Below are 26990 nucleotides of genomic sequence, written 5' to 3' on the forward strand. Positions count from 1 at the left end.
CTGTTCTTTTATCATACAATCAAATCTCTCCAAAATTCGGATCTTAAAAATACAGACTCGCTAAGTAGTTTCTCCAATTGCTTTCCTTTCAATCGGCTTCAGTTTCCTTTCGCCTGGACTAGGAACAGGAACATAGAGCCTGGCACACTGGAAGGGCAGTTAGGACCTCAGCATCCAGTTCACAGCTGTGGGTGTGGGACCAGAGGTCTGTTTTCCTTAGGTTCTCAGGGTTTTCCACATTTTCTACAGGGAGCAAGGCTCTGTCAGGCTTCTTAAGCAGGAAGGAATAAATAACTATTCAGTTGAGATTAAAAAAAACAAACAGGGTTCATCTTAGACACAAAGTGCCACACAGGCAATCTTGCAGGAAGCTAATGGTAGGAGCCACCATGGCACTGAGCCTAAATCTGGAGCTACAGGGAGGCCAGAGCGCTGAGGCTGGGCGGCTTGGAAGAGGCCTTGTAGGGCTGTCACCAGCCCCTGTCACGCTCCCTGCTCATCTTGAAGCCATGTGTGTTCTTCCACTCTTCCTGTGAACACCCTCAGCCTGTCTCTGTCCTGTTTAGCCCTGCACAGACATGACGACACACACCTGTGACACCATCGCTTAGGAGACTGAGGTAGACCCGTCACTAGTGAAGGCCAGCCTAGGCGAGATGGCGAGGCCCAGGAGCACCTGTGCAACAGAGAGAAAGAGAGAGAGACTGCCTCAAAAGCAATAAAACCAGGAGAGAGCTTAGTGGACAGAAATATAGCTGTTGGGTATCTACTCCTTTTCCCCTCAGGTGGCTCAGAGCGGCCAGAACACACTCCCTCAAGCTTCTCAGAGATGCGCTAGTGTAGTGCAATGTTTTACTCATTTTGGCTTTTTTGATTGGGGGGGGCACCACCCATCCAGCTCCCAAATAAATCACTTATGAATACCTGGCCTTAGAGCTTGGCTTGTTTCTTGACAGCTTTTCTTAACTCAAATTAACCCCGACTACCTTTTGCCTCTGGGCTTTTCCCTTTTCTTATTTCTGTATATCTTACATTCACACTTACTCCACGGCTGGCTGGGTGGCTGGCCCTGACATCCTCCTCTCCTTGTTCTATCATGTTCTTCCTTCTCCTTATTTCTCCTTCTATTTATTCTCTTTGCCTGCCAGCCCCACCTATCCTTGCTCCTGCCTCGCTATTGGCTGTTCAGATCTTTATTAGACCATCAGGTGTTTTAGACAGGCAAAGAAGCACAGCTTCACAGAGTTAAACAAATGCAGTAAACAAAAGCCACACAGCTTAAAATCATATTCCCCAACATGTAAGTGAACGCAGTGAACGGTTCACACCTGAAACCTTCCTTTTCGTGTTTTAGGACGCAGTTGTGGGAAGTGACCAACATCCTGAATGGGAATCTGGGGACAAAACTGAAGAGCTTGAGTCTAGGATAAAGCAAAAAGCAATTCAGCATCCTCGTCAGCTTCTCGCTCTATCAAACCATCCTGTATTTTACTATGTAAATAGAATAAAATAATTTGAGGAGCAGAGAATGCCAAGGAAGTCAACCTACTTTCAATTTATTATATTCTGCGCCTGAAAACTTATGTGTTCTTTTAGTGTGACTGCAGGTACCTATATTGATCCAAATATCACGACTGCAGTGCACAAGTGCTGATATTGACAACCTTCTGCCTGGTGGTGCCAAGTGCCGTGATGGCGGCTGATTGTGGGGCACTGGATGCTCGGTTTTAGCTCACTCATTCTCACATGCTGACCGACAACATTCCAGTGTATCAAGGGGTGCGGACAGCTTTCCTATCCATCATGTTATTTTTTGCTATCCAGTGTTTTATATATGTACACAAACACACACATTTTAAAGGCTGAGTCTCACTAATGTAGCCATGGCTGACCTGGAACTCACTACATAGACCACGCTGTCCTCCAACTCACAAACATCTTCCTGCCTCTGCCTCTACATGATTATCAGCATGAGCTGTCATACCCAGACTTTTTTTTTTATTTCAAGTTTAAGGAAAAATAATGAACAAATCTAAATTCTAGACAGTTGTGTATCTTTATACTGTTATCATTCTGAACCAGAAGATCCATAACTAGGTAGCCACTAGGGCTCAGTGTCCCAAAGACTCGGAAAGCAGTGCTGTAATGTATTTATATTAATATATAACATGCATTAAATTAGAGAGTTGCTTGCTGTTCCTTTAGGCTTCACACCAATGGTGGGAAATATGAGTTTTGAAATAAACTCATGTGTATATTATTTTTAATCACCATCTCAACAGTTTTCATAACTTTAAAGTGAAAATATATGAAAATATGCAGATGAACATTTTAAAAATAGCCTAGAATAAAACCAACATATTATCAAGCAGCAGTAAGGATGGTAGCTCATATCATCTTCCGGTTTTTGCCCCCGGACTACACTAACAGTTAACTGACTTCCCTGGCCCTGCTTCTCCCTTGGCTCCACAGGTTAATTCTGTACAATGTCAAATGTTTTCTTTTCTTTTTGCAAAATTTTTAAATGTATTTTTTGCCTACATGTATGTGCCTGTATGTGCCTGGTACAGATGAAGCATCTGCTGGAACTAGGGTTGTGGATTTCTGTGAGCCACGTGTGTGCTAGGAATAGAACTCAGGTCCTTTGCAAGAGCAACAAGGGCTCTAAAAAGCTGAGCCCTCTCTCCAGCTTTGTAAAATGTTTTCTTAAACCTAACCCAAATCATACCATTTATTTGTTGAAAACCCTCTGGAGCTAATATTCTTGTCACTAATATTTACCTAAATCTCATAATTAAAAACTAATTATACAAACTCAAATTGTAAACTGCTTTATTTAAGCTCCTCTCTCTCTCTCTCCCTCTCTCTCTCCCTCCCTCCCTCCCTCCCTCCCTCTCTCTCTCTCTCTCTCTCTCTCTCTCTCTCTCTGTGTGTGTGTGTGTGTGTGTGTGTGTGTGTGTGTGTGTGTGTGTGTGGTGCTTGGGAAGGCCAGAAGAGGGTATATGATCCCCTGGTGTGACAGGGGGTTGTGAGCTGCTTGGTGTGGAAACTAGAAATGAACTCTAGTTCTCTGGATGATCAGAAGTGCTCTTAACCACTAAGCCATCTTTCCTGCCCCAGAGGTGTTAGTATTAATTAGTAAGTTTCAGGCAAAAATGGGGACAGATAGGGTTCCCCTCTTCAGAGTATAATAGCTTTCCTTCTCTAAGCATGGTCATCTCAAGGAACATATTCGATTCTAAGCAGTTAGAAGCAACCACAAGAAAGTATATCTCCAGGGTTAGAGCCAATATAACCAAACAAAAATACAGGGCAGCCTTAGTCCTTAAATGAGACAATGAGTTTTCTTGGGCGTACACACTACCACACCCTAAAGTGTCAGTAATAGGTCCTAAGTGCAGTTCCTTCCTCTTCCTGACTCAGCCTCCCCCATAATGTGCAGCAAGAAGGCAATGGATGCAGAGCAAGCCTCCCACTCCACACGCTCTGCTTCACACAAGGAAAGCATCATGATCAATGGAGCTGCCCTGAAGCTACACTGACAAAGATACAGATCATTGAACCCCGCCATGAAATGATCCTTTCCAGCTGCCACTTACACCCCTATATGGCCTCTTTTTAAAAGAGGTACAGGCCTGTGTGAGCCCCTTACCAATGCTGGCCAGTAAAAGTCATCTCAGCAGGGGCTGGAGAGCTGGCTCAGTGGAGGAATACACTTGCAGCCAAGCCTGGGGACCTGAGTTCAATCTCCAGGACCCCCATGGTGCAAGGAGAGAACCAACTTGAGTAAATTGCCTTCTGACATGTGTCACATGGACCACCATGCACGCAGGTACATACATACACAGAAAATAATTTTTCAATGTACTAAAATTTATTTAAAGATATCTCATTTGTAGACTAATGAACTGACCCATGTTCTAAAATGCAAGGCTTTTATTACCTACAGATTTTGACACCAGTTATCTTATTGATAATTAAACAAAATTAAGTCATCCATAGTGTCTTCATATGTACCCCTAGCATGTGTTTCTCATGCCTATGAACATGTATTTTCCTAGTAATAAATCTCCAAATAAAATTCCTAGCATTATGTTTATTACACTAAATAGAAATCTATTTTAATTATAAATGCATTATAAAAAAAGAAGTAGAAAAATCTTTACATTTCTCTAACACTGCCACACACTGTCTGGTCATCTCTGGGTCTGGTCAGGCCTTTGCCCATGTAAAATACTTTCCTGACTCTGAGCTATGACTGTACCTTCTTCTACCCTGGTTTTCTCACTTCCAAGATTTCTATTTCCTTGTAGACCTTTCTATATACTTGCATAAAAGCTCCCCATATTGATTTCCATGCTGAATAACAAATCACTACAAAGATGTATGTTCACAGCGGTGTAGATCAGAAGTCTGGGTGGGATTGACCTTAGGTCTGATCTCCCTAAGGCTAAAAATAAAAAGACACAGTGAGGAAGAGCTCCTATCTAGAAGAATGCACCTGGGCTCACTTGGTTGCTGGCAGAACAGAGTCTCTGCAGCTATAGAACTGAGGTCTTTTCTTCTTTACTAGCTGTGATCCACCTAGGCCACCTACATTCCCTGTCCTGTGGTCCCAGCCGTTATCAAGCCTGTAAGAGCAGGCTTCCTTCCTTCCCTGTCCTTCACAGTTCTCTGGCTTGCTGATTTGTTTATGTATTCAAGACAGGGTTTCTCTGTGTAACAGTCCTAGCTATTCTGGAACTAGCTCTGGTAAACCAGGCTGACCTCAAACTCAAGAGATCCGCCTGCTTCTGCCTCCTGAGCACTGGGATTAAAAGCGTGCGCCACCACCGCCCAGCTCAGGGAAAAAGACTTGACTGCCTTTTACATGGAAGAAAAAAAGTCTTCACTTATTTGTTTTATCTGTGTGTGTGTGTGTGCACGAGTTTATGTGTGCACATGTGTGCAGGTGCCTGAGGTCAGGAGAGGGAGTCAGAGCTTCTGGAATTGGAATTCCTGAGGTGGGGGAAGCCACCATGTGGGTGCTAGGAACCAAACCAGGGTTTTCCATAAAAACAGTGAGCACTCTTCCTCCTGAGCCGTCTCTTAATTTATTTTTATATGTACATGTGTATGTCTGTGAACAAATGTGTACATGTGCCAAGTGCCCAAGCTGGTCAAAAGGGGAATCCCCTGAGCTGGAGTTACAGACAGTTGTAATGCACCTGACATGAATGCTGGAAGCCAAAGCCTGGTGCCCTGGAAAAACATCAATTGCTTTTAACCACTGAGCCATCTCTGCATCCCCTGGATTGCTTCTTTTAAAGGGCCGGTGAAGTTAGAAAAGACCCACCTCGCTACTATCCCTTCAGGCTATATTAAAGTTGTGAGGAGCCAGAGGAACACAACTGGGAGGTGGGGGCACAAGGGTGGGTACTGGGAAATGCTAAGAATGTTAGTTTTGTGTTGGGCTCTTTAAGTGGTTTTTTTTTTTTTTGTGAGCTCCCTACAATGGCTGTTTTTCTCCTCTTTTTTTTTTTTTTTTTTTTTTTTGGTTTCTATGAATGAGTGAAATTGCCAAACATGATTTTAGGGAGCACCAGCCTCACTCTTCTCTCATACCTGTCAGCCGGAAACCCTCAAGGCGACCAGGCTGCTCAGGACACTGCTGTCACCACATTCCTGCTGAGAGGGCCACAGGAAATGAAGTCGTGACTCCTCCTCCAAGACACCACACCCAAGTCACAACCAGTCCAGACCACCCAGAAACCCAGGAAAGGTAACGCCAGCAAAGCAAGCCTTGGTGAACTGCAGATAACCCTGGATTCTCCCTCAGGCTGAGGGAGAGCATTTCGGGACTTACACAGCAAGAGGCCAGTGATTGGTACCATTTGCACTTCATTTGCATGCCCCACCCATGCTGTGCCTCCCATTTCACTTTTTTTTTTTTTGAGTCAGCAGGGAGACACCCTCCTATGCTGCCCTAGATATTACAACATTCCACCCCCCCCCAAAAAAAAAAGGTTTCTGTGGAATGTTTCTTCTTGCTTGCTTGTGATTGTTGTTCTCAGTAGTCAGGCCTAGTCAGTAACACCATGCAGATGAGCAGCCGAGACAGTGGCTGAGACAGGGGTCTGCCTGGGCAAAGATGGCAGATACAATAATGTCAGTAGAACACAAAAAAGCAGTGCCCAGAGTTAAGACTGCCAAAGGCAGAGGCTAGGAGCAACTACAGGCCGCAGCCACTGGAAGGTTCCAAGATCCTGCATTGGCAGCTGGGATGGAGGGAGGGCGTGTCCTGAAGGGTTCCAACATCCAAAGCTAAGAGCAGAAATGCAAGCTGGACAGACTAATGCCGTTGATAGTTGCTGCACACAGCCATTTCAGTAGTCTGCAAGTGTCAGACACTGGCATTTGTCACGTAAAGCAGTACGCCTTGAACCCAGCACTCAGAGCCCTAAACCTAAGTCTGTAGTTTCAAGGCTTGAAACCACCAGCCTCAGAGTCTGTCGGCCCAGTCCATAAACCTCCATCTGAGTAGAGCAGAGACCTGAGTCTCACTGGGAGTCACTTCCTTCTCACTGGGAATGAAATGACTGGGGACCTTGTACGGCTGCAGAAGAGTTGTCCTACATCCCTGCAGGGCCATGAGCACATTTCCTCAGCGCATTCCAGGCCCTGGGCATTAGGGATGAAAGTCTGGAATTCTGCCCATCACCTCTGAATCACACCCTGGAGGCTACAGTCAAAAAGCACAGAGGTCGCCGAGTCACAGCACTAGAAAACAGTGAGGTCCCTTTAAGTCCTAAGACTGCAAACATTTAACAAATACAATAAAATGTAAGGCTGCTTTAAAAACTGGAAAGGCACTAGAGAAGGGGCCAAGAGCTCTATATCTGGATCGCCAGGCAGCAAGAAGGCAGAAAGAGAGACTGGGCCCAGCTTGGGCATTTGAAACCCTAAAGTCCACCCCCAGTGACATACTTTCTCCAGCAAGGCCACATCTCCTAATCCCTGTCAAGTAGCCCCACCTCCTAACACTCAAATGTCTGAGCCTATGGGGGCCATTCCTAGTCAAGCCACCACAAGCACCTGGCATACCGTAGGTGGGAAATAGATGTTACATGAAGACAGGACACAGTAGACAGGAATACCACTAGCTGTCAGGAGCTTCACTACTAGACAGAATTGCCAGTGAGCAAAACAAGAGAAAAACTCTACCAATACCAGGCTGTTCTGGCTCTAGATCCAGAGACAGGCAGTCTACAAGGGGGTTGAGTCACAGTCCCCAGGAACGGGAGAACACCGGGGTAGGCAACAGGAGCCCAGACATAAAAAGAAACAAAAAGCTCCAAGTACGAGAGGAACTGAACTTTGCTGACTGTTTTATGTGTGTTGGTGTGTGGTGTGTATGCTGTGTGTGTGTGGGGGTGTATGCACATACGTGCATATGCTGGTGGAGACTACAGTAACATTGGCTGTCTCTACTCCACAGCCCTCCATCTGTATTTTTTGAGATGGAAGTCCATTGCTAAGCCCGAAGCTCATTGATTTGGCTAGGCTGGCTGGCCAGTGAGCCTCAGGGATCCCGCTGCCACCTCTACCTTGGTTCCAGCCAGGCACGCTGCTCAGTTTTTTTCACCTGGGTGCTAGGGACCCAACACAGGTCCTCACGCTTGGCTGGAATTACTATTCTCAAAATAACCATAACTTGAACACTGGAGAATCTGCAAGTTCCAATGACTCATTCTCAGTACCATGAGCCTGGACTATGCCCCCCAGTGCCAACCAGTTGAGAGAGCACATTGACAACTGTGCATGACACCATGGAATGCGACACTCAGACGGTCCAAAGCATAACACCCTTCACCAAACACAGTGCTCCATTCTGTGCTGAAAGTTAGCGGAGGGGAAAATGCGCTCTTTGTCACCTTTGTGAAGACTGTTCCGTATCAAGCGAGCTTTGTTCAGCTGACCACTCAAACTTATTCTGCAGAGAAAAAAAATTACACTATCTCAGCTCAAGAAACCAACATGAAAGATGATTTGAAGTGAAATCCAAAGACCTGTTCCTTGTGGGTCTAGGCAGTGAACTTCACCCTTTACCTCAGGGTGTAAGCATTGTTTTCTACTTCCAGAACCGAGCTAATCAGGGCCTCAGTCATGCGGCCACTGCCTCACTCTCTCTACACAGTGTCGCACAGCTTCTTTTGTAGACCTTAAGACTTCTGGTCAGGCACAAGATAAACATGTGCAGCTCACTAAGGTAAAGTGCTTTGTCCCAGATACAAGAATTTTAGATACACTTCTGGGACTCAAGGCAAAATTTCTGCCATCTTGGTGTCTCTGGTCTTTTTCACAAACAAACCAAAATAGCAAGGTAGGGGGCTAGGAGATAGCGCAGCAGTTAGGAGCAATTGTTGGTTTTGCAGAGAACCTGGGCTCAAATTCCATCACCCTATCTCTCCCAGGCACTTGTGGGGTACACATTCATATATATGAAGTGAATTATAAAAAGAGCAGAATAATAGAATAATTTATATCAAAGAAATGTTTATATTTCTAAAAATCCTACTTCAATCAACAAAAAAAAATGAGCTACCATTGGCTAAAATTATAAACTTGTATTTAATGGTCAAAATATGAGATCCAATACTCTAATTTCCAGAATCATGTGAGCTACTCTAAATATTTTGGTAGTTTATGTAGCTATTTAAAAATAACATTATATCCTTAAATGTAAGCCTGAATGATTAATTTTAAAGAAAAAAGACTCAAAAAAGTAAGATTTAGGCACTATTTAGAAACATACACTGAAGGGTTTTGTTGTTGTTGTTGTTTATATTCCCTGGGCAACACACACACATACACACACACACACACACACACACACACACACACACACACGAACAAAAGTAAATAAAACTTGAAAACAAAAAAGTCAGGTAGTGCCACGTACATCTCTAACCCCAGTGCTGGGGGAGGGCAGGAAGTCTGCTTGGATCAGTGAGTTCAAGTTCAGTGAGGACCCTGAACCAAAACACAAGGTGTGTAACCTCACGGAAAGACACCCAACATCACTGGGATGCACATGTGCACATGCGCGAGAATGTACCCATGCACCATACAGAGACATACACAACACAGTCAGCCCACACACCAGGAAGCATTTACTTATGGAGTGAAGGAACAGAGCCTCCGAGTGCGGTGTTCATATGACTCAGGCAACAGTCTCTGGGGATTGCCATTTGAAGTTTCAGGTCAGTCACTGTGAGCAGGAATGGGGTCTGGAGCCCAACAGGCACCAGTTCCAAGCTCACACACGGCCTGAGGCCACATGCTTGACACCAGCCCCCTGCTCTCACCAGTCCATGTCAGCAATCTTAACTGCTCTCTACAGAATCTCTGGAGTTTGGGGGACCACCACCCTTTCACCTGATGGCTGACACAGAGGTTCCTGTCTAAATGGGCATACTGATATTTATATTGCTATGTATATAAAACAATATAAAAACATATTACTAGTTAGCAGGAGTGTTTCACAGGTGTGACAGAAATCACCCACATCATGTCCTAACACAGCCAGACTGAAAGTTAGCCTGAGAGAACAAAATTCACTATGTCCTTGCATTCTTCTTTATACCACACAACACATTATACTGGGGATATTTAAGATGCCCTGTTCTATTTTTTCTGAAAGATTTTTGTTTTATGTATGTGGGTGTTCTGTCTGTCTGTACATCTGCATACTGCAAGTGTGCAGTGCTCACAGAGGCCTGAAGGGGGTGTCAGATCCTCTGAAACTGAAGTTTCGAGCACTTTGAACCATACCATGTGGATGCTGGAAATGGAACCCAGGCACACAGCGCTCTCAGCTGATGAGCCATCTCTCTAACTAAAGCCAACCTATTCTTCAGTGGCATGTGCTATAGTATTTAAGATGAAATATAATCTACAGTTTACCTTCCACTGGCTCAGTGAAAGATGTCGGCATATAAACTGTATTTTGTATATGTAGTCAAACGTAGAGAAAATATAGCCAGGGCTGTGAGATGGCTGAGCGTATAAGGCACTTGGTACCAAGCCTGATGACTTAAGTTTAATCCCTTGAACCTATGTGGAAGGAGAGAACTACCTCCTTCAAGTTTACACACACACACACACACACACACACACACATAAAATGCAAAAAAAAAAAGTAATTTTAAGAGAAAATACAGTCAAACATCAGCTTCTGAATCTAATGGCCAGCCTCATCCTACTTCACTGTGCTAATTTCTTGAATTGTGTTTCAATTTTCCATCACAAAACAATGAGAGAACCCAACCAGCTATCTGCTAGAATGCTGTGCATTTTCCAGACTCCAACAGCACACTGAGCCATTCATCCCAACTGACTACAGATAAGAATGTTTAAACAACCACCCGGGCTGCTAATGCATGGAGATATGGAAGCAGAGGACTCTACCCCGAAAGCATAATTACCAGGGAGTCACAGACTAGCTTTAACACCGGGATTTGTGGGATTCTCTTGGACTAGGAGTGAGGGAGGTTCTGACAATCTGTCTCTTGACTGCTCACTTGTGTGGGTCGTGGGTGCCTGTCTCTCTAGCACTGCATGCCCTGGGCCCTTGGCAGCTCCAGCCTGCACCACTGGAGCAGCTGGGAACTGCTTCAAGATGACCTTCTCAAATGGGTTCCCCCTGGAGCTTCCCCAGAAACCACACTTGAACATGGGACTCCCGCCTATACATTCACGGTATGCAATGCTCTCTATTTTTAAATATATATAAATGTGTGTATGCATGCATATGTTTGTGTAGATAGATGAGTAGATGGATGGATAAATGATAGACAGACAATATATAGATATTTATGCGTATGGGTATTTTTTGCCTGCCTGTATGCCTGAACGCCACATGCATGCCAAGAAGGATGCCCATGGAGTCAGAAGAGGCCATCGGATCTTCTGGGTTTTGAGTTACAGACACTTGTGAGCTGTCATGTGAGTGATGGGAACTGAACTTGGATCTTTAGGAAGAGCAGCCAAGCCAGTGCTCTCAACAACTGATCCATCTCTCCAGCACCAAGTGCAGCACTCTTAAAGATGACATTTTTAAGACACTATGACTTCCTTTTCAGGCCTCCTTCCCACCCAACCTCCTGGATACTATTCTAGGATTCAACAATGCTGAGCTGCCGATTTAGGAACTAGTTTCCTCCTCTACTCTACTTCTCTATGCCTCTGCCTCTCCCTCCGAATGGTTTTTGCCCTTTCCTGGACGGCTTCCACCCTCCTCCATTAGGCTTCAGTTTAAAGGCCACTCAGCAGATTGGTGGTTGTCAGGGGACAGGGGAAGAGAAAGTGGGAAGAACTGCTTATGGGTGTGTGGCTTCCTTCTGGAGAGAGGGATATAACTAAGTCGATAAAGGTGGCTTTGATAGCATTGTAAGTGCATTGAGAATCAGTGAAGAGTTCACATCAAAATAGACAACTGGCTGACTCCGCACTCCCATGCCTCAGCTCCACCCTGGAGCTTGCACTGTATCGCACACTCCCCACTGGGCCAGTAGCTTGCACTGTATCACACACTCCATACTGGACCGGTAGCTTCATATCACACTTGCTACTTTATACTGCTAGAGCTCCTCCACAAAGCAGAGAGCCTCTCATCTCCCAGGGCTTAGCCTAGGAGCTCAAGAAATATTACTGTTCTGTCATTGATAAACAGAGACTGCATTCTTCACCCCCAGGGCAGCTACCAGAGGCAGATGCGGATGACTTTTAGAAATATAGGCAACAGAGCCAAGTTGGAGCAGTCGATGACTGGGACAAGGTCTCTTAAGGAGGCAGCCACAGGACAGGTGCCCGGCACACGGTCAAGTACCTTATCTCACTTCATCCTCCCAACTACCTGGCAAAACACAGGTGTTAGCTTCCATTTTCCAAACACAGAAACAAATACATTTAAGTCGTTTGTCAAAAGTCATGAAACCAACCACCAGGAGTGACAAGAGCTCAAGGCACGTGGGCTTCAGCACCTGCTCCTGGAGCACCAGTGTGTGCGCCGCCACTTCCCACTGTCCAGGGCTCTCGGAAGCTGTGGAAAGGCGTTCTGTGGCCCACAACAGACCTTTGCTAGGAATGAAAAGTGCCTTCCTTTCCCTCCTTACCTTCTTATTCATTACCATGATTGTTGTTTATATTTTGCGGTGAGTTGGTTGGTTGGTTGGTTGGTTGGTTGGTTGGTTGGTTAGCAGGCTGGTTAGCTGGTTGGCTGGTTGGTTGGTTGGTTGGCTAGCTTGTTGGTTAGTTTTTTAAAAGTTTTGAAAAGCACTTCCTACTCTTGCAAAGGACCAAGTTCACTACCCAGCACCCACAATGGTGGCTCATAATAACTCCAGCTCCAGGTACGCAGTGCTTCTGGCCTCGTCGGCCACCTAAGCTCACACACACACACCCATAGACACACATAGTTAGAACTGATAAAAATTAAAATCTTTTTTTAAAATCTGTCAAAAAGAGAGAAATGAATTCTAAAAGCTATCATAGTGATGAGACATCTTGCTGGGAGTGGTGATCCCTGCCTATAATTCTAGCACGTGGGAGGTGGGGACAGAAGGATCGGAGTTCAGAACTCGCCTCCACTACGTAGTTTAATCAGGGTTAGCTAGAAAAGTCTCAGTCAAAACCCTCCATAAGGCAGCAGTATTTCTTTACCGTCCCTCTTACCCTCAGTAAGCTGCCACCCTTAAAGGTCCCCCACTAAAGAGTCACTTTTAAAACACCCCACCCTCTGCTGAGGGGCCTGCTGCAAATGAGAAAACCAAGTAAAGATGGGAGAATTACATACTCTTACTAGTTTACAAAGCATTCCCGTAGGGGCTAACTGTAGCTCAGTGGCTAGAGCATCTGCCTAGAATGTGTGGAGAAGGGGCGGGGAAGGAGGACGAGGAGGCCCCACCAGGAAGCACAGCATCTTAGTTGGATTTTACTGCAGTGATAAACTCCATGACTATGTGCAACTTCAGGAAGAAAAGGGTTCATTCAGTTTATACTTCCAGATTACAGCCCGTCCTGGAGGAAGTCAGGCCAGTAACTCAGGCCGGAACCTAGTGGAGGAACCTGAAGATAGACGCTGAAGCAGGGACCCCAGAGGAATGTTACTGCCCTGTTCCCCAGGTATAAGCCCAAACCAGCACGGGGGCCCTGCCCACAGTAGGCTGGGTGCTCCTGCATGAATTACTAATCAAGAAAATGCCCCCCAGACTTGCCCACAGGGCACTCTGAGGGAGGTGTTTCTCAACTGAGGTTCCCCCATCTTAGGTGACTTTAGCCTGTGCCAAGCTAACAGAAACGAAGCAGTACACAGGATTCTCTGCTGGCTTCCCCTTTACTCTGTCCAGACCCCAGCCATGGGAGGGTGCCATCCACACTCACACGGTCTCCCCCACTCAGTCCTCTCTGAAATGCCTCACGAATCTCCTGAGTGATCCTAACCCAGCCTCACAGACAATGATGACTACCCACAACATGTATATGAAAAGGATGCCTGGCTAGAAAGAGTCGTCTTAACAAAATTGATAGATACAATCAAAATATATTATCTCAAAAAGAAAAAACAGCAACAACAAAAAACCCCGAACCAAAAAACTGTATGCCCTTTTCAAACACACACCCACACATGCATATAACCTTCCAGACAACAAGAAGGCAATCTTAGTTTGATTAGGTCCTCATGACTTACACTTTCTTAAACATCAATTGGGATAATATGCCAGATGAGCACACATATACACACGAACGCATGAGTACAGACGGAGCAGAGTGAAAGCATAACATCAGTGTGGAACTGGAGATGGCAGCTCTAAAGGGACACGCTGAGTCTGGGACACTACGGCTACACACTAGAGACTGGTATACCACGGGTTACACACTAGACACTGGTATACCACGGGTTACACACTAGAGACTGGTATACCACGGGTTACACACTAGAGACTGGTATACCACAGCTTACACACTAGAGACTGGTATACCACAGCTTACACACTAGAGACTGGTATACCACGGGTTACACACTAGAGACTGGTATACCACGGGTTACACACTAGAGACTGGTATACCACAGCTTACACACTAGAGACTGGTATACCACAGCTTACACACTAGAGACTGGTATACCACGGGCTACACACTAGAGACTGGTATACCACGGGTTACATACTAGAGACTGGTATACCACGGGTTACACACTAGAGACTGGTATACCACGGGTTACACACTAGAGACTGGTATACCACGGGTTACACACTAGAGACTGGTATACCACGGGTTACACACTAGAGACTGGTATACCACGGGTTACACACTAGAGACTGGTATACCACGGGTTACACACTAGAGACTGGTATACCACGGGTTATACACTAGAGACTGGTATACCACGGGTTATACACTAGAGACTGGTATACCACGGGTTACACACTAGAGACTGGTATACCACGGGCTACACACTAGAGACTGGTATACCACGGGCTACACACTAGAGACTGGTATACCACGGGTTACACACTAGAGACTGGTATACCACAGCTTACACACTAGAGACTGGTATACCACGGGCTACACACTAGAGACTGGTATACCACGGGTTACACACTAGAGACTGGTATACCACAGCTTACACACTAGAGACTGGTATACCACGGGCTACACACTAGAGACTGGTATACCACGGGTTACACACTAGAGACTGGTATACCACAGCTTACACACTAGAGACTGGTATACCACGGGCTACACACTAGAGACTGGTATACCACGGGTTACACACTAGAGACTGGTATACCACAGCTTACACACTAGAGACTGGTATACCACGGGCTACACACTAGAGACTGGTATACCACGGGCTACACACTAGAGACTGGTATACCACAGCTTACACACTAGAGACTGGTATACCACGGGTTACACACTAGAGACTGGTATACCACGGGCTACACACTAGAGACTGGTATACCACAGCTTACACACTAGAGACTGGTATACCACGGGTTACACACTAGAGACTGGTATACCACGGGCTACACACTAGAGACTGGTATACCACGGGCTACACACTAGAGACTGGTATACCACGGGTTACACACTAGAGACTGGTATACCACAGCTTACACACTAGAGACTGGTATACCACGGGTTACACACTAGAGACTGGTATACCACGGGTTACACACTAGAGACTGGTATACCATGAGTTACACACTAGAGACTGGTATACCATGAGTTACACATTAGAGACTGGTATACCATGAGTTACACACTAGAGACTGGTATACCACGGGTTACACACTAGAGACTGGTATACCACGGGTTACACACTAGAGACTGGTATACCATGAGTTACACACTAGAGACTGGTATACCACGGGTTACACACTAGAGACTGGTATACCACGGGTTACACACTAGAGACTGGTATACCACGGGTTACACACTAGAGACTGGTATACCACGGGTTACACACTAGAGACTGGTATACCATGAGTTACACATTAGAGACTGGTATACCACGGGTTACACACTACAGACTGGTATACCATGAGTTATACTCTTTGGGAAGATAAAATAGCCAAGTCTTAATGTAACAACTGTCACAAAATTAAATACCCAAGACAAAAATGCTAAGAAATAGAAGGGAAGGAGACAGAGGCCCGGATGAAGCGAGAGACACGACTTGAGCCCCTCTCAAGGCTGTGACTGTACAAGCAGCAAAAACAAAGATGCAGCACCCTTCCCACTGATGCAAAAGAGACCTCAGAGAATGAAGCCGAAGAGTTCAAATGAAGGAGTACTAAACACCAGTGAGCCCCAAACAGCAGAACAGGTGTGTACGTCCGTTAATGAAAACAATTTAAAACAAGTTTCTCCTATCAAGTTGGCAGAGACCCTTAACTTCTTCAGTAGCAGCAGGGTGTGGGAGTGCATATCATTGACAAACAGGAGCTGGTTCTGAGACAGCCCATAAAGTCCTTCCTTGCCCTTAAATGACCCCTCTTCTCCCCATTTCTACACAGTTCACTCCCTAGCTTTAAAGTTTTGTTCTTGCCTTTTTGAGGCACGGTCTTTCTGTGTAGCCCTGGCTGTCCTAGACTCACTGTGTAGACCAGGCTAGCCCAGAACTCACAGAGATTGGCCTGCCCCTGCTTTCTGAGGGCTGGGTTAAAGGTGTGTGCCATCACACCCAGCACTAAATTTTAAATTATATCTATTTGCAATGGTAAGGGGCTGAGTTTCTGAGCCACGCTACCAAGCTTGCTATTAACTACTAACTATAAATCATGAGCAGGTAAATTATTTAACACCATCTGAAATGAAGGCAACAGGGCCATTTGTTAGGATTGCTGTGAGCACAGACTGAACACGGATCACTTAGAACACAGGCCAGGCAACGCATTCAGTCATTATCAGTTATGGGGACTATTGCTAAAATTCCTTACTCATAAGCAATATCTGTGCAAACAATTCACGAGCGATCACAGTGCTCTTAATGTTTGCTCAGGTCCTTTCAAGTTACTAACAGCTTTTTAAAAATATTCTACCTATTTGCCTTTATGTGTGCAAATGTGTTCATGTGTGTTCACTACAACTAATGTGTGAAGGTCAGAGGACAATCTGGAGACCCAGTTCTCTCCTTTTACTATGTGGGTGTGGGGGATGGAAGTCAGGTTGTCAAGCTTAGGGGCAAGAATTTTTACCCCTTAGCCAATTTGCCAGTCCCATGTACAGCTTTCAAGTACAAAGTTAATTTGAATAACAGAGGATTCAGAAGTCATTACTGTAGGGTCGAGGGGGTTCTACGTTAACTGGATAACCAAAAGGTGGTTCGGCATCTTTCAGACAGTCAGGACCACTATTAACGGTGCTGTGGATCCTATTTGGCTGTTTATCCTCAACTGTATTTTGTTTTCTAAAATAAACATGCACAATTTTGTGGGGAGGAATGTCTGCTTTCCACACAGAAGGTTCCTGATGCTGAAGAGAGTCTAGGGCCTCACACAGGCTCGACAAGAACTCTGCCAGAGAGCCACATCCCCAGCCCTGAAAGGTTTAAGACCACAGTCTTTTACGCTGACAGGTGTACTCTGAGGCTTGCTTTCTCTGAAAGGTCTGTGCCATGCCTGACTGGATTAAACAATCACTTGTCATCACAGCCTGCTTTGCCAGGGTCTTTGGTCACTCTAACACATCAGTCCCTCTAACACATGGGTCCTCTTAGGTACACTGTGTTGGAGATGTCACCACTTGAAGATGCCCATGATGTCAGAATTTAAGTATCAACAAAACTCTTTGTGATTACAAACCATCCAATTTATTTGTGGTGGTTGGTTTGGGGTTTGGTTGGGTGTTTGTTTGGGGTCACTGTGTTGGTTGGCTGGCTGTTTTCCTATATTCTTAGCTCTAAAAGAGATACCTACATTGTTTGGCTATGTACAGCTAAAGAACTTTTTCACTGTGTTACCATGGGCAGGGGGAGTAAGGCAACATGAGTCAACCATCCCACCCTCCTGCTTTTGATTTCAGAGACACACTTCAGCCATCTGTCCTGAGGAATCATTGAGCCTATCTCCTGTGACTGTTCAGGCCTGGGGGAACTCTAGCACCGTTAGGTGGCAGGGCAGATGCTTGCCAAACTCTGACAGGGAGAAGTAAAGGTGTCCAGGCATGGGGAAGAGGCAGAGACAGTACACCCATGGTGCAATGTGTTAATCCAGTCTTCTGTAAAGTCCGCATGACTGGGAAGAACTTAACTCTGCTCACTCTTAGGTCTGTCAGGAAGGGAGAGAGAAAGAGACGAAGCTGTCAAGTTCCAAGTGTGAGGATAACTTCTGAGGATAAAGGTTTCACGGCCCTGCCACTTCTCCAAACAACAGTTGAAACTTGTCGAGTAATTCTAATTTTAATTCAAGGTGTTTTGTTTTTTTTTTTTAAGGAAGAAAAAAGTCTCCTATGAGCCCCAAGCAGCCTCCTGCCACCCTACTGTCTCCCAAATTCTTAAGTGTGCTAATGGTTTCTTTTATCTACACTGTAAGACCAAAGTGTGTTTCCAAACCTGCTGCCCCTCAGTGCACTGCTTAGTTAAACATGTACACACACACACACACACACACACACACACACACACACACACACACACACACACTGCTCTGCCTCAAAGGCTATTCTAATATTACCTTTCTACTGACCCCACCCTACACATCTGTGCTCCCACAGCAATCTATATGGACCTCTTGTGCACAGTGTATGTGCAGGTGTGTACATTTTCATTCACGTGTGTGTGTGTGTGTAAAACAGATGAAAACCTCAGCAGACCTTCCTCAAGGGCCTTCCACCTAGTTGCTTGAAACAGAGGCTCTCAGAGGCCTTGGACTCACCAAGCAGGCTGTGCTGGCGGGTCAGCTAGCCCCAGAGCTCCCCTGGGCTCCACCTCCCTAGTGCTGGAATTATAAGCATGTACTACGACACCAGGGTTTGGAGATCACACTCAAGTCTTCACACTTGCAGGGCCCTTACTGGTGAGCCGCCTCCTCAGCTCTGGCTTTACACAGACCGCTACCACAGTTTTATGTCCAACTCCCTTCAAATCCTTGGAGGCTGTGACCAGATGTTTATTATAGAAACCTTCATGAAGAAAAAATGAGGACAAGACTACTCCAAGGTATGGATGAGGTTTATTGTAGCTTTGAGGGATAATTTAGCCAAAGGTTAAACAGATTGAACATGGCCACCAGACTGAACTAGGCCATGGGGAGAGGGGCGCTGTCAAGACTGAAGAGATGGGGGCAACAGACCAAGAGGTCAAGAGGCCAAGAGAGTACAGAACCAAAATGGTTGAGTTACAGGAAAGAGAAGCTGGAGGAAGGGAAGCAGAAGCCCAGGCCCTGGGAGGAGGAGGTTTAGGATGGGGGTGGGATGGGAGGTGCTGGGAGGAGCCACAGAAACTGAGTGAGGCTTTTCCTGGGTTTCTTTGAGAACACTTAGGGCATTGACTAAATTCAATAAGCCCATTAAAGCAAATGCATTGTGAGCCCCCAGCTATAGTTATGAACTCACGACCAATCCTATTTCAACTATATCCCCTCTCATCCCCCCAGGATATTCTGAAGCAAGCTGCAGGCTCCCTATCAGTTCATCTGTGGGTGCTTTGCTAAATAGTCCACTGAGAGATAGACAGTGGCAGTCTTCATAAACACAGTCCCGTCACCACCGTCACAGTGGAGTCTGTTGGATAACTCCATGTCAAGTTTATAACTGCTGGTCCCGTGTCCACGACTGTCTTAGAAACCTGTATATTTTACAGCTATTTAGCCAGGGGCTCAAAAGAGTCCACCATTTCGATCGGTTAAGGTCTTCTAAACCCTTAACTCTCTTGGGACCTCTAGGCTCCTTCTCCATCTCTTCCCACTTCTAAAGACACTGGTTCATCTTAGAGTTTCCCCCAACCAGAACTTCGGAGGCTGCTCCCCATGTTCATCTTCTGTATTTCTAAAAGCACTGGCTATGAACGTGAAAGGCTTCTGTGTTTGGGTGTGGCTCTTCTTATAAGAACTCTAACGTGGTAAAGACTATGAATAAATTATGTCTGTCTTTCTTGAGATACTGGTAGCCTCTAATGGTCACTTGGTACAGACTCTAAATCCAGTAACTCATTCATGACTGTAAAACCCTAAGGTATGAACCCCATTCATGAGCTAGAACAGAACTTGTGATGTACTAGTTCAGCCCTTTCCCGTCTATTGTAAGAGTTTTCTCTTTCAGAGATTCTGTTTTGCTGAGATACAGTTCACACAGAGAAAAAAGTCTTTATTTTCCCTGAGCTTAAAAGAATGCATCTGTGCTCAAGCATCTTCCACAGGTGACTAATCAGAGTGTAGTCCACTGACATTATCTTTATTGATGCTCCTGCTGGGGAGGAGGGCCTCCTGATGTGGTTTCAAAGTCCAATCTTTGATAGCATTCTTCCATCCACTAAGAAAAGGGATTACAGGCTTTGCAGCCCTTGCCTTGGAATTGTCTAGGTCTCCAAAGAGGGTATAATTATTAACCCATTATTGGGCCCAATTTATGTTTTCCATAGTTTCAAAACCAGATAAGACATCTGTGAGGCTGGAGAGATGGATCAGTGGTTAGGTGCTTGGCTTGCAAGCCTGAGGGCATAAATTTGAGCTCCCAAATCTATACAGAAAGGCAGGATAGCATGTGCTTGTAACCCTAGCCCTGGAAACTGGAGGCAGTAGGATTTCTGGGACTTGCTGGCTAGCAGAGCTAGCTTAACTGATGAGCTTCAGCTAATATGAGTCCTTGTCTCAAACATGTGCTCCTGAAGATAACATGAGGTTGTCCTCTGTCCTCCACATACATTACTACACACACTCACACATGCACCCGCACATACGTGAACACACAAGCATGCAAAAATTTAAAAATAAAGTAAATAAGCTGACTATTCCAGTTTCTAACCTGATATGGGGGTTGTCTATTATGCATAATAAGGTAATTAAAATCCTAAACTATCACTCAAGTCTGGACTATGTGAGAAAAAGACATGGAGTGGGGAGGGAGACATATTGGGAAGATGTGGATGGAGTTGAAGGGATGAGTGGTAGTGGATGTGACTAAGATACATTATATACATGTATGAAATTTTTACAAAGTGTGTATATATTAACATTATATATGTAAACATAATATATTATGATAATATAGAGAGACAGGGAGAGAGAGCACTTGATAGACAGAGAGAGTGGTTGAAAGCACTTGCTGGTTCCCAACATTCATGTCAGGTGGCTCACAACTTCCTGTAACTCCAGTTCCATTGGGTCTGACTCCCTCTTCTCACATCTGAGAGCACCTGCCCTCGCACGTGCAACACACACAGGCACACATACAACTAAAAACAAATCTTAAAATAACATAAAAGAGCTTGAACACTGTGGGGGGAATGACAGTAAGTCTGCAGTTTAGATATACATCCGTTTCCAGGTGACCCGGATGAGGCATTAAGGCTGAAGCTGGGGTACAAAAAGGGAACTCTGTGGGTGCGTGCATGCACACGTGTGCACCCAGCATCACGTATGAAAGTCGGAGGACAGCCTGGTATGTCATTCCTCAGGAGCAACAGTCCCCCTTGTTCTGAGACAGGGTCTCTCACTGGCCTAGAGTTCCTAAGTAGGCTAGCAGGGCGGGTCAGCACTGCCCAGGATCTTCCCACCTCCACTCCCTGCACCCGGTTATAAGCACATGGCACCCCACCAGCATCTCCCACCTGGGTGCTGGGGCTCTGGGTCCTCACGCCTGTAAAGCAAGCATTTGCCCAACTGAGCCATCGTCATAACCTCAAAAACCCTCTTCATTTGTAACCTTCCTCCCGGGGCCACAAGGAAATAACATGGGATAACAATAAGAAGCTATCTAAACAAAGTATTAATTAAGATAAATGTTTTTAATTAAAGGTTGGGTTCTTCAATGACAACAAGTAAATTGTGCTTAGTAACTCATCCTGAGTTTAGGATAAGTGTAACAATTTGTGCTCTCAATTATTCCCATGATCCCCAAGTCACTGCAGTGATAACTTAGCATCCTAGCACACACGCAAATCCTGGGATCTAAAACCTGAAGCCTTCATTCTCGGAACCATAGCCTAAACAAACTCATGTTTAAACCTTTATGCTTTCTCATTCGTAGGGCCTAATATCCCTGGTGGGAATAAAAGGTGGGTTTGGGGTTTTGTGTTTTTGTCCACAGTTGTTCTATTTGAAACCTTAATCCTTTAGAAACAGCAATATTTTTATCAGGGGCAGAGACCAGCAAGATGCTTCAGAAGAGTTTCCTTAACTTAGAAAATCCACTGCTCTGTGTAACAAGTAGAGAAAGGACAGCAAAATGACAATTACAATCAAAGACTTAATAAACCAGGCTGCAGCTCAACAGTTAAGACATCTTGATGCTCTTGCAGGGGATCCACGTTCGGATTCCAGCACCTATATTAGATGCTCATAACTCCAGCTCCAGGGGATCTGATGACACCCTCTTCTGGTAACACACACACACACACAATTGTTTTAAAGGAGCTTAATAAGTTACAACAGTCAGGATAGGTGCTATTTAAAGGGGAGAGCCCTGACAAGAACTGTTTACAATATTTGTTTGTAGCACCCTCTGCTCCATCTTGAAATACACAGTCCCTTCAATTTATTGCTCAAATGTCCTAACCTGAACTCCACAAAAATGAATAAACCTACTATTACTGTACATCATATAACTGACATAGATCTGATGTAGTACTTCCAGCCATTTAAGGATCCCATTGGGAATCGGAAGCTCCAACTTAGCAATTAAGAATAAATGTATGTCAGGTGTGGCAGCTCACACCTGTTAATTCAACATTTAGGAAGCTGAAGCAGGAGGACCTCCATGAATTAAGCCTAGACTAGACAGTGAGTTCCAGTCAGCCTGGGATAGCAAATGAGACCTCATCTCAAAACAAGCGAACACAACACAAACATTTCCAAGTCTGTGGTTAATAAATGCACAGGAGAACAGGAGATCAGATACACACTACCAGCCAGTGTAGTGGCAAATGCCTTTAATGCCAGCAGTGGGGAGGCAGAGACAGGCAGATCCCTGAGTTTAAGACCAACCTGGTCTGAAGAGTGAGTTCCATGACAGGCAGGACTAAACAGAGAAACCCTGTCTCGGAAAAAAAAAAAAAAGGACAAAACAAAACAAATCATATATTTAGCAATACTGACCACTGTGAAGTGCACTTACTCATATGTGTATGAACACATCCTCATTCACTGAACTCTAAAGCCTTTGACCTTGCTCTAACTAACGCTGCTGCCGTGGAGAATGGTGAAGCTTACTTCTCCTACATGCAACCATAGCCTGGCAGGGGACGGCACAGTGTGCGCACACACTGTCATAAAATACTCACACGGCTACACCCTCAGTCTGTAGCTCAGCTGGTCAAGCTGAGACGTAAGCAAAGACAGCTACGGTATAAACATACCAAAGTTGTTCAGAGTAAATTATGATCATTTCCATGAAAATTAAATGAACATTTCAAGACTCACATTAGGAGATTCAAAACTTGGAAGAGGAGGGAGAAAACGGAAGCCAAGCTGTACACCCTCTTACATTACAGGGAATAAATGTTTAAAAATGAAACTGAGCCAGGTAGAGGGGCCCATGCCTCTAATCCCAGCATTCGGGGAAGACAGAGGCAGGTGGGTCTGTGCGGATAGCCTGGCCTGCCTAGTTGAGTCCCAGGGCAGCCAGGGCTACATAGTGAAACCTCGCCTAAAGAAATAAACATAACCAAACTAAGAAATAAAAATGCACACTAAATCAAATTTGGGAGGGCTCTGTTGTTCAATATTGCCCCTTGAGAAGACCAACATGTAACATAAAATCACAACAGCAAAGGTTAAATTGTATGAAAACAACCACTTTCTGCATAGGAAACACTATAGCTATCAAGAATCAGTTTGTGTGAAAAATCTGGGCTTCCTAGACAGGAAGTACATACAAAAATCAACAATGCACAGAAAAGTAGAATGGACAACCGGCTCCTAGCAAAGATGCAGAGGGCTCAGAAGGACACGAAAACAGGATCAAGTTTATCCACCAGGAAAATACAGATCTAAAGTATCCTGAGGGTCTGTGAGACCCTTGGTGGGTAAAGGGACACGCCACCAAGACTGACCTGAGTTTAGTTTAGTCCCCAGGACCCACGTGGAAGAAAAGAACCGACTTCTGATAGTTGTCCTTTGACCTCTACACACACACTGTGGCACACATGCCCATACACAAGCAAACACACACAAGTAAATAATGTGGGATTATAAAGATACCCTGAGACACTGTATCTTATCCATCAGACACTTTGCGCTGTTATTTCTATAAAGTGTGTACATGCGTGCACGTGTGTGTCTGCTGGGATGCGCTTTCTGTGGGAGCATGAAGGCAAATAATATCCCCAGGGGATTCTGAGGAAGGTGGGGCTGAAGGGCAAAGAGAGACTGACAATCTGTTGAAAATATTTTTGTTCCTGGTAGACATTAAATCAGGTGCTGGATCTATCAAAAAGGTTTATGGCCGAAAGCGGAGCTGAAGAGAGGGACCCGGATGGAACAACATGCACACACAACACGCGCACACACGGCCAAAGCAGGCTCTGGGTTGTGCAGACTGAAAAGCTCTAAGGCCTGTCCTTCCCGATGGTTTGGCAGGCTTCTCCCGGGCACCACATCCAGCTCTTTCATTTTAAAACTCCTACACAATATATCCTGTGCCTTAACAAACTGAGCTGTGTGTGCCGCTTCAGAGAGGGTAGTTTTCGCACCATGCATTTAACTTGTATGATGCTAAGAAACGGCAGAATGCTCAGTTTAGTGCATGCGAAAGCCAAACTCGAGAGCCTCACGGTCCAAGTGTTTGAGCCAGCATGCATACTGAGACACCAGCAGCAGCTACGACCTCTGGGCGTCTGGAAAATGGGAGTGAAGAAAAGGGACATAACCTCCACGTGGGAACATAAATCCTTGGTGCTAATCAACCTGGGAGGAATACAGCTGCAAGGCCGGGGAAAGGCAGATCTTTTGCTAGCAGGGGAGAAGCTGATCTGTAACCATGGTTACCTCCAATACATTACGTTTTTTCTGTCAAATATATTTAAGTCAAACAAACAAATGAATTTTCCTGTGAGTTTACAAAACATATCATCCAACATCAAAGACTAAGCCGTCTGAATCAATTATTTCTTTCTCTCCCCACCCTTCCCATTTTGTTGGTTTGTTTTTGAGTCAGGATCTCATAATCCAGGCTGGGCTCCAACTCCCCGTTTAGCCCAGACTGGCCTTGAACTCGTGATTTTCCTGCCTCTGCCTCACAAGCTGGAATTACAGGCAGGCAACACCACACCCAGGCTCCAAATAATTTTTCCTATTTTTTTTTTAAATCTCGTTTCTCCTGTTTCCTTTAAGGCCAACTGAACTACTACTAAAGGAAGTCCTTCAGGAAGACACTGATCAGAATTAGTCCGAAACCGGCCACAAATTAATTTGTATTCTCACAAAAAGCATACAATCCCCTCGGTGAACTCTGTATAAAATTATAGAGGTCTATTTTAATTACGACCACCAGGTAAGCAGGCAGTTTGCACACTCCACCTCCTCTGTTTGACTCTGTAAAACTTTTAAATAGAACGTCCTTAATGACAGAATTTTGATGATCCGGCCATTCTAACCTGCCAAATTATCCAAGTTCCAACATCTGCAGGCAGGATGTTTCCCAAGACTGCTGTTCTCTCTGCCAACTCACAGAGAAGCCTTACAGCTAGCTCCACTTCTCTCTGGCCGCACACGGAGGCCAGGCTTCAGTTGGGCACCCACATCCCGCACCCACCTGCCTCACAGGTGGGATTTACTCTGCCAACAACAGGACAATCACCTTCCCGACTTCGCCATCCCCAGGGTTAAACACACAAGCGGGGCTTTGTCTGCATTTGAGATCCCTATTCTCTCCCAGCCTGGCTGAGAACCAGACTTCCCTCTGACAGCGGAGGACACACTACGTCTCTCCCAACTCTGGCTGGGCTGGAAGCCGCGGAGCCAGGCGGGTCCGGAGTCCGCGCGGGGCGGCACCGGGTTTGGAAGACCGGGGCCACCTGGACCCCGGCACCGCGTGTAGTGAGCGCGACGGGGACACGCGAAGAACAGGGGGACACCACGGGAGGGCAGAGAGGGAGTCCCCTGCGGAAAGATGGGAATGGTGAACCCCCGCAAAGGTCAAAGTGAGGAGGAGACGTGGGGCTCCACCGAGAAGCTCAGATTCTCTGTGAGGGGCTCAGCGGGAAGGGTCCCCAGGGTCCCCGCCGCAAGCGCTGCTCACCGTGCTGGCCACCGCGGTGGGCGATGAGGGCGACGTCGGGCCGGGCGCGTCCTGCCTCCACAGCCGGGACTTGAGGCTCTTCATGGCCGCGGTTCTCAAGGGTCCCGGTCCCCACCAGGCTGCCGTTTGCGAGCGCTAGGGCCAGAGCAGCGGACGCCCTGGAGCGCGCCGGGCCCGCCCCACCTGCCACCTGGGGCCCGGGGGCCTCGCTCAACACGGTCGTTCCGGCAGCCAATCGGGCCCGCTGCCTAGCTAGGGTGGGGTCGGTCTCGACCAATTGGAAACCGGGAAGGGGGCGGGACTTCCCTTTTAAACTTCATAACACCCTTCCTCTCCCCTCTGGAGGAAAAGTTAGGGAACTTCAGCTCTGCGGCGCGTGGAGTTGGACTGCTGGGTGGGCGGAGGCGCAGTGCGGGTTCTGGCCTGTGGTGCCTGCACACTTGGGTGGTCTAAGGTTAGAGAAATCCAGCCTAGACCGGTTCTTATCTCCCCAGAATCCCTCTTCTTTTTAGCGGGTAAAATTTTTCTTCCATCAAGTCCCAGCATACCTACACACAAGCCAGCCTCAAGCAAGTTCCCATTCAGGATCTTCATAAGGACACGAACCCCAGGACCACAAATCTCACGACCACACGGGAAACTCTGAGACAAACAAGCTTGTAAGAAATAGGAGCTGTTTAGCAGATGGACAGTTAACAGCTGGATCAGTGGGTGCAGTGGAGTTGGAGAGACGGCTTTGAGGTTCAGAGCACTGACTGCTCTTACAGAGGAGCTGGGTTCCAGTCTCAGCCCCAGTCCCAGGGGAGCTGATACTCTCCTCTCTTCTAGCCTCCGTGGGTGGCGCACACTTAGACTTAATAGTATAATTCAAGGCACCTGTTAATGTACTGGTGTGGAGGGAAAGATGGAAATAGGTGTCTTCAGTAAGGCTTCACATGTAGCCGAAGTGGTAAAAGAAATCCAAGAGCAGTTGGAGGAGGAAGTTAGGGGTAAATGTAACTGAAATGCATTGGATATGAAACTCTCAAAGAAAAAATGTAAAATATCAT

The 26990-nt window shown here is 45.9% G+C and overlaps 1 protein-coding gene across 2 annotated transcripts in view; it reads right to left on the reverse strand.

The window, feature by feature from the left end:
* The window catches only part of Uaca (uveal autoantigen with coiled-coil domains and ankyrin repeats), a 96180-nt gene extending 70014 nt beyond the window's left edge, over positions 1 to 26166 (reverse strand). For both annotated transcript variants that reach the window (XM_075965623.1, XM_075965622.1), the window contains exon 1: positions 25942 to 26166. In XM_075965623.1, coding sequence (XP_075821738.1) covers positions 25942 to 26025 — 84 coding nt within the window. In that variant the 5' untranslated portion in view covers positions 26026 to 26166. The remainder of the gene's footprint in view (positions 1 to 25941) is intronic.
* Positions 26167 to 26990: the final 824 nt, after the last annotated feature.

Source organism: Microtus pennsylvanicus, chromosome 3, assembly GCF_037038515.1.
Source record: "Microtus pennsylvanicus isolate mMicPen1 chromosome 3, mMicPen1.hap1, whole genome shotgun sequence".
Lineage (NCBI taxonomy): Eukaryota > Metazoa > Chordata > Mammalia > Rodentia > Cricetidae > Microtus > Microtus pennsylvanicus.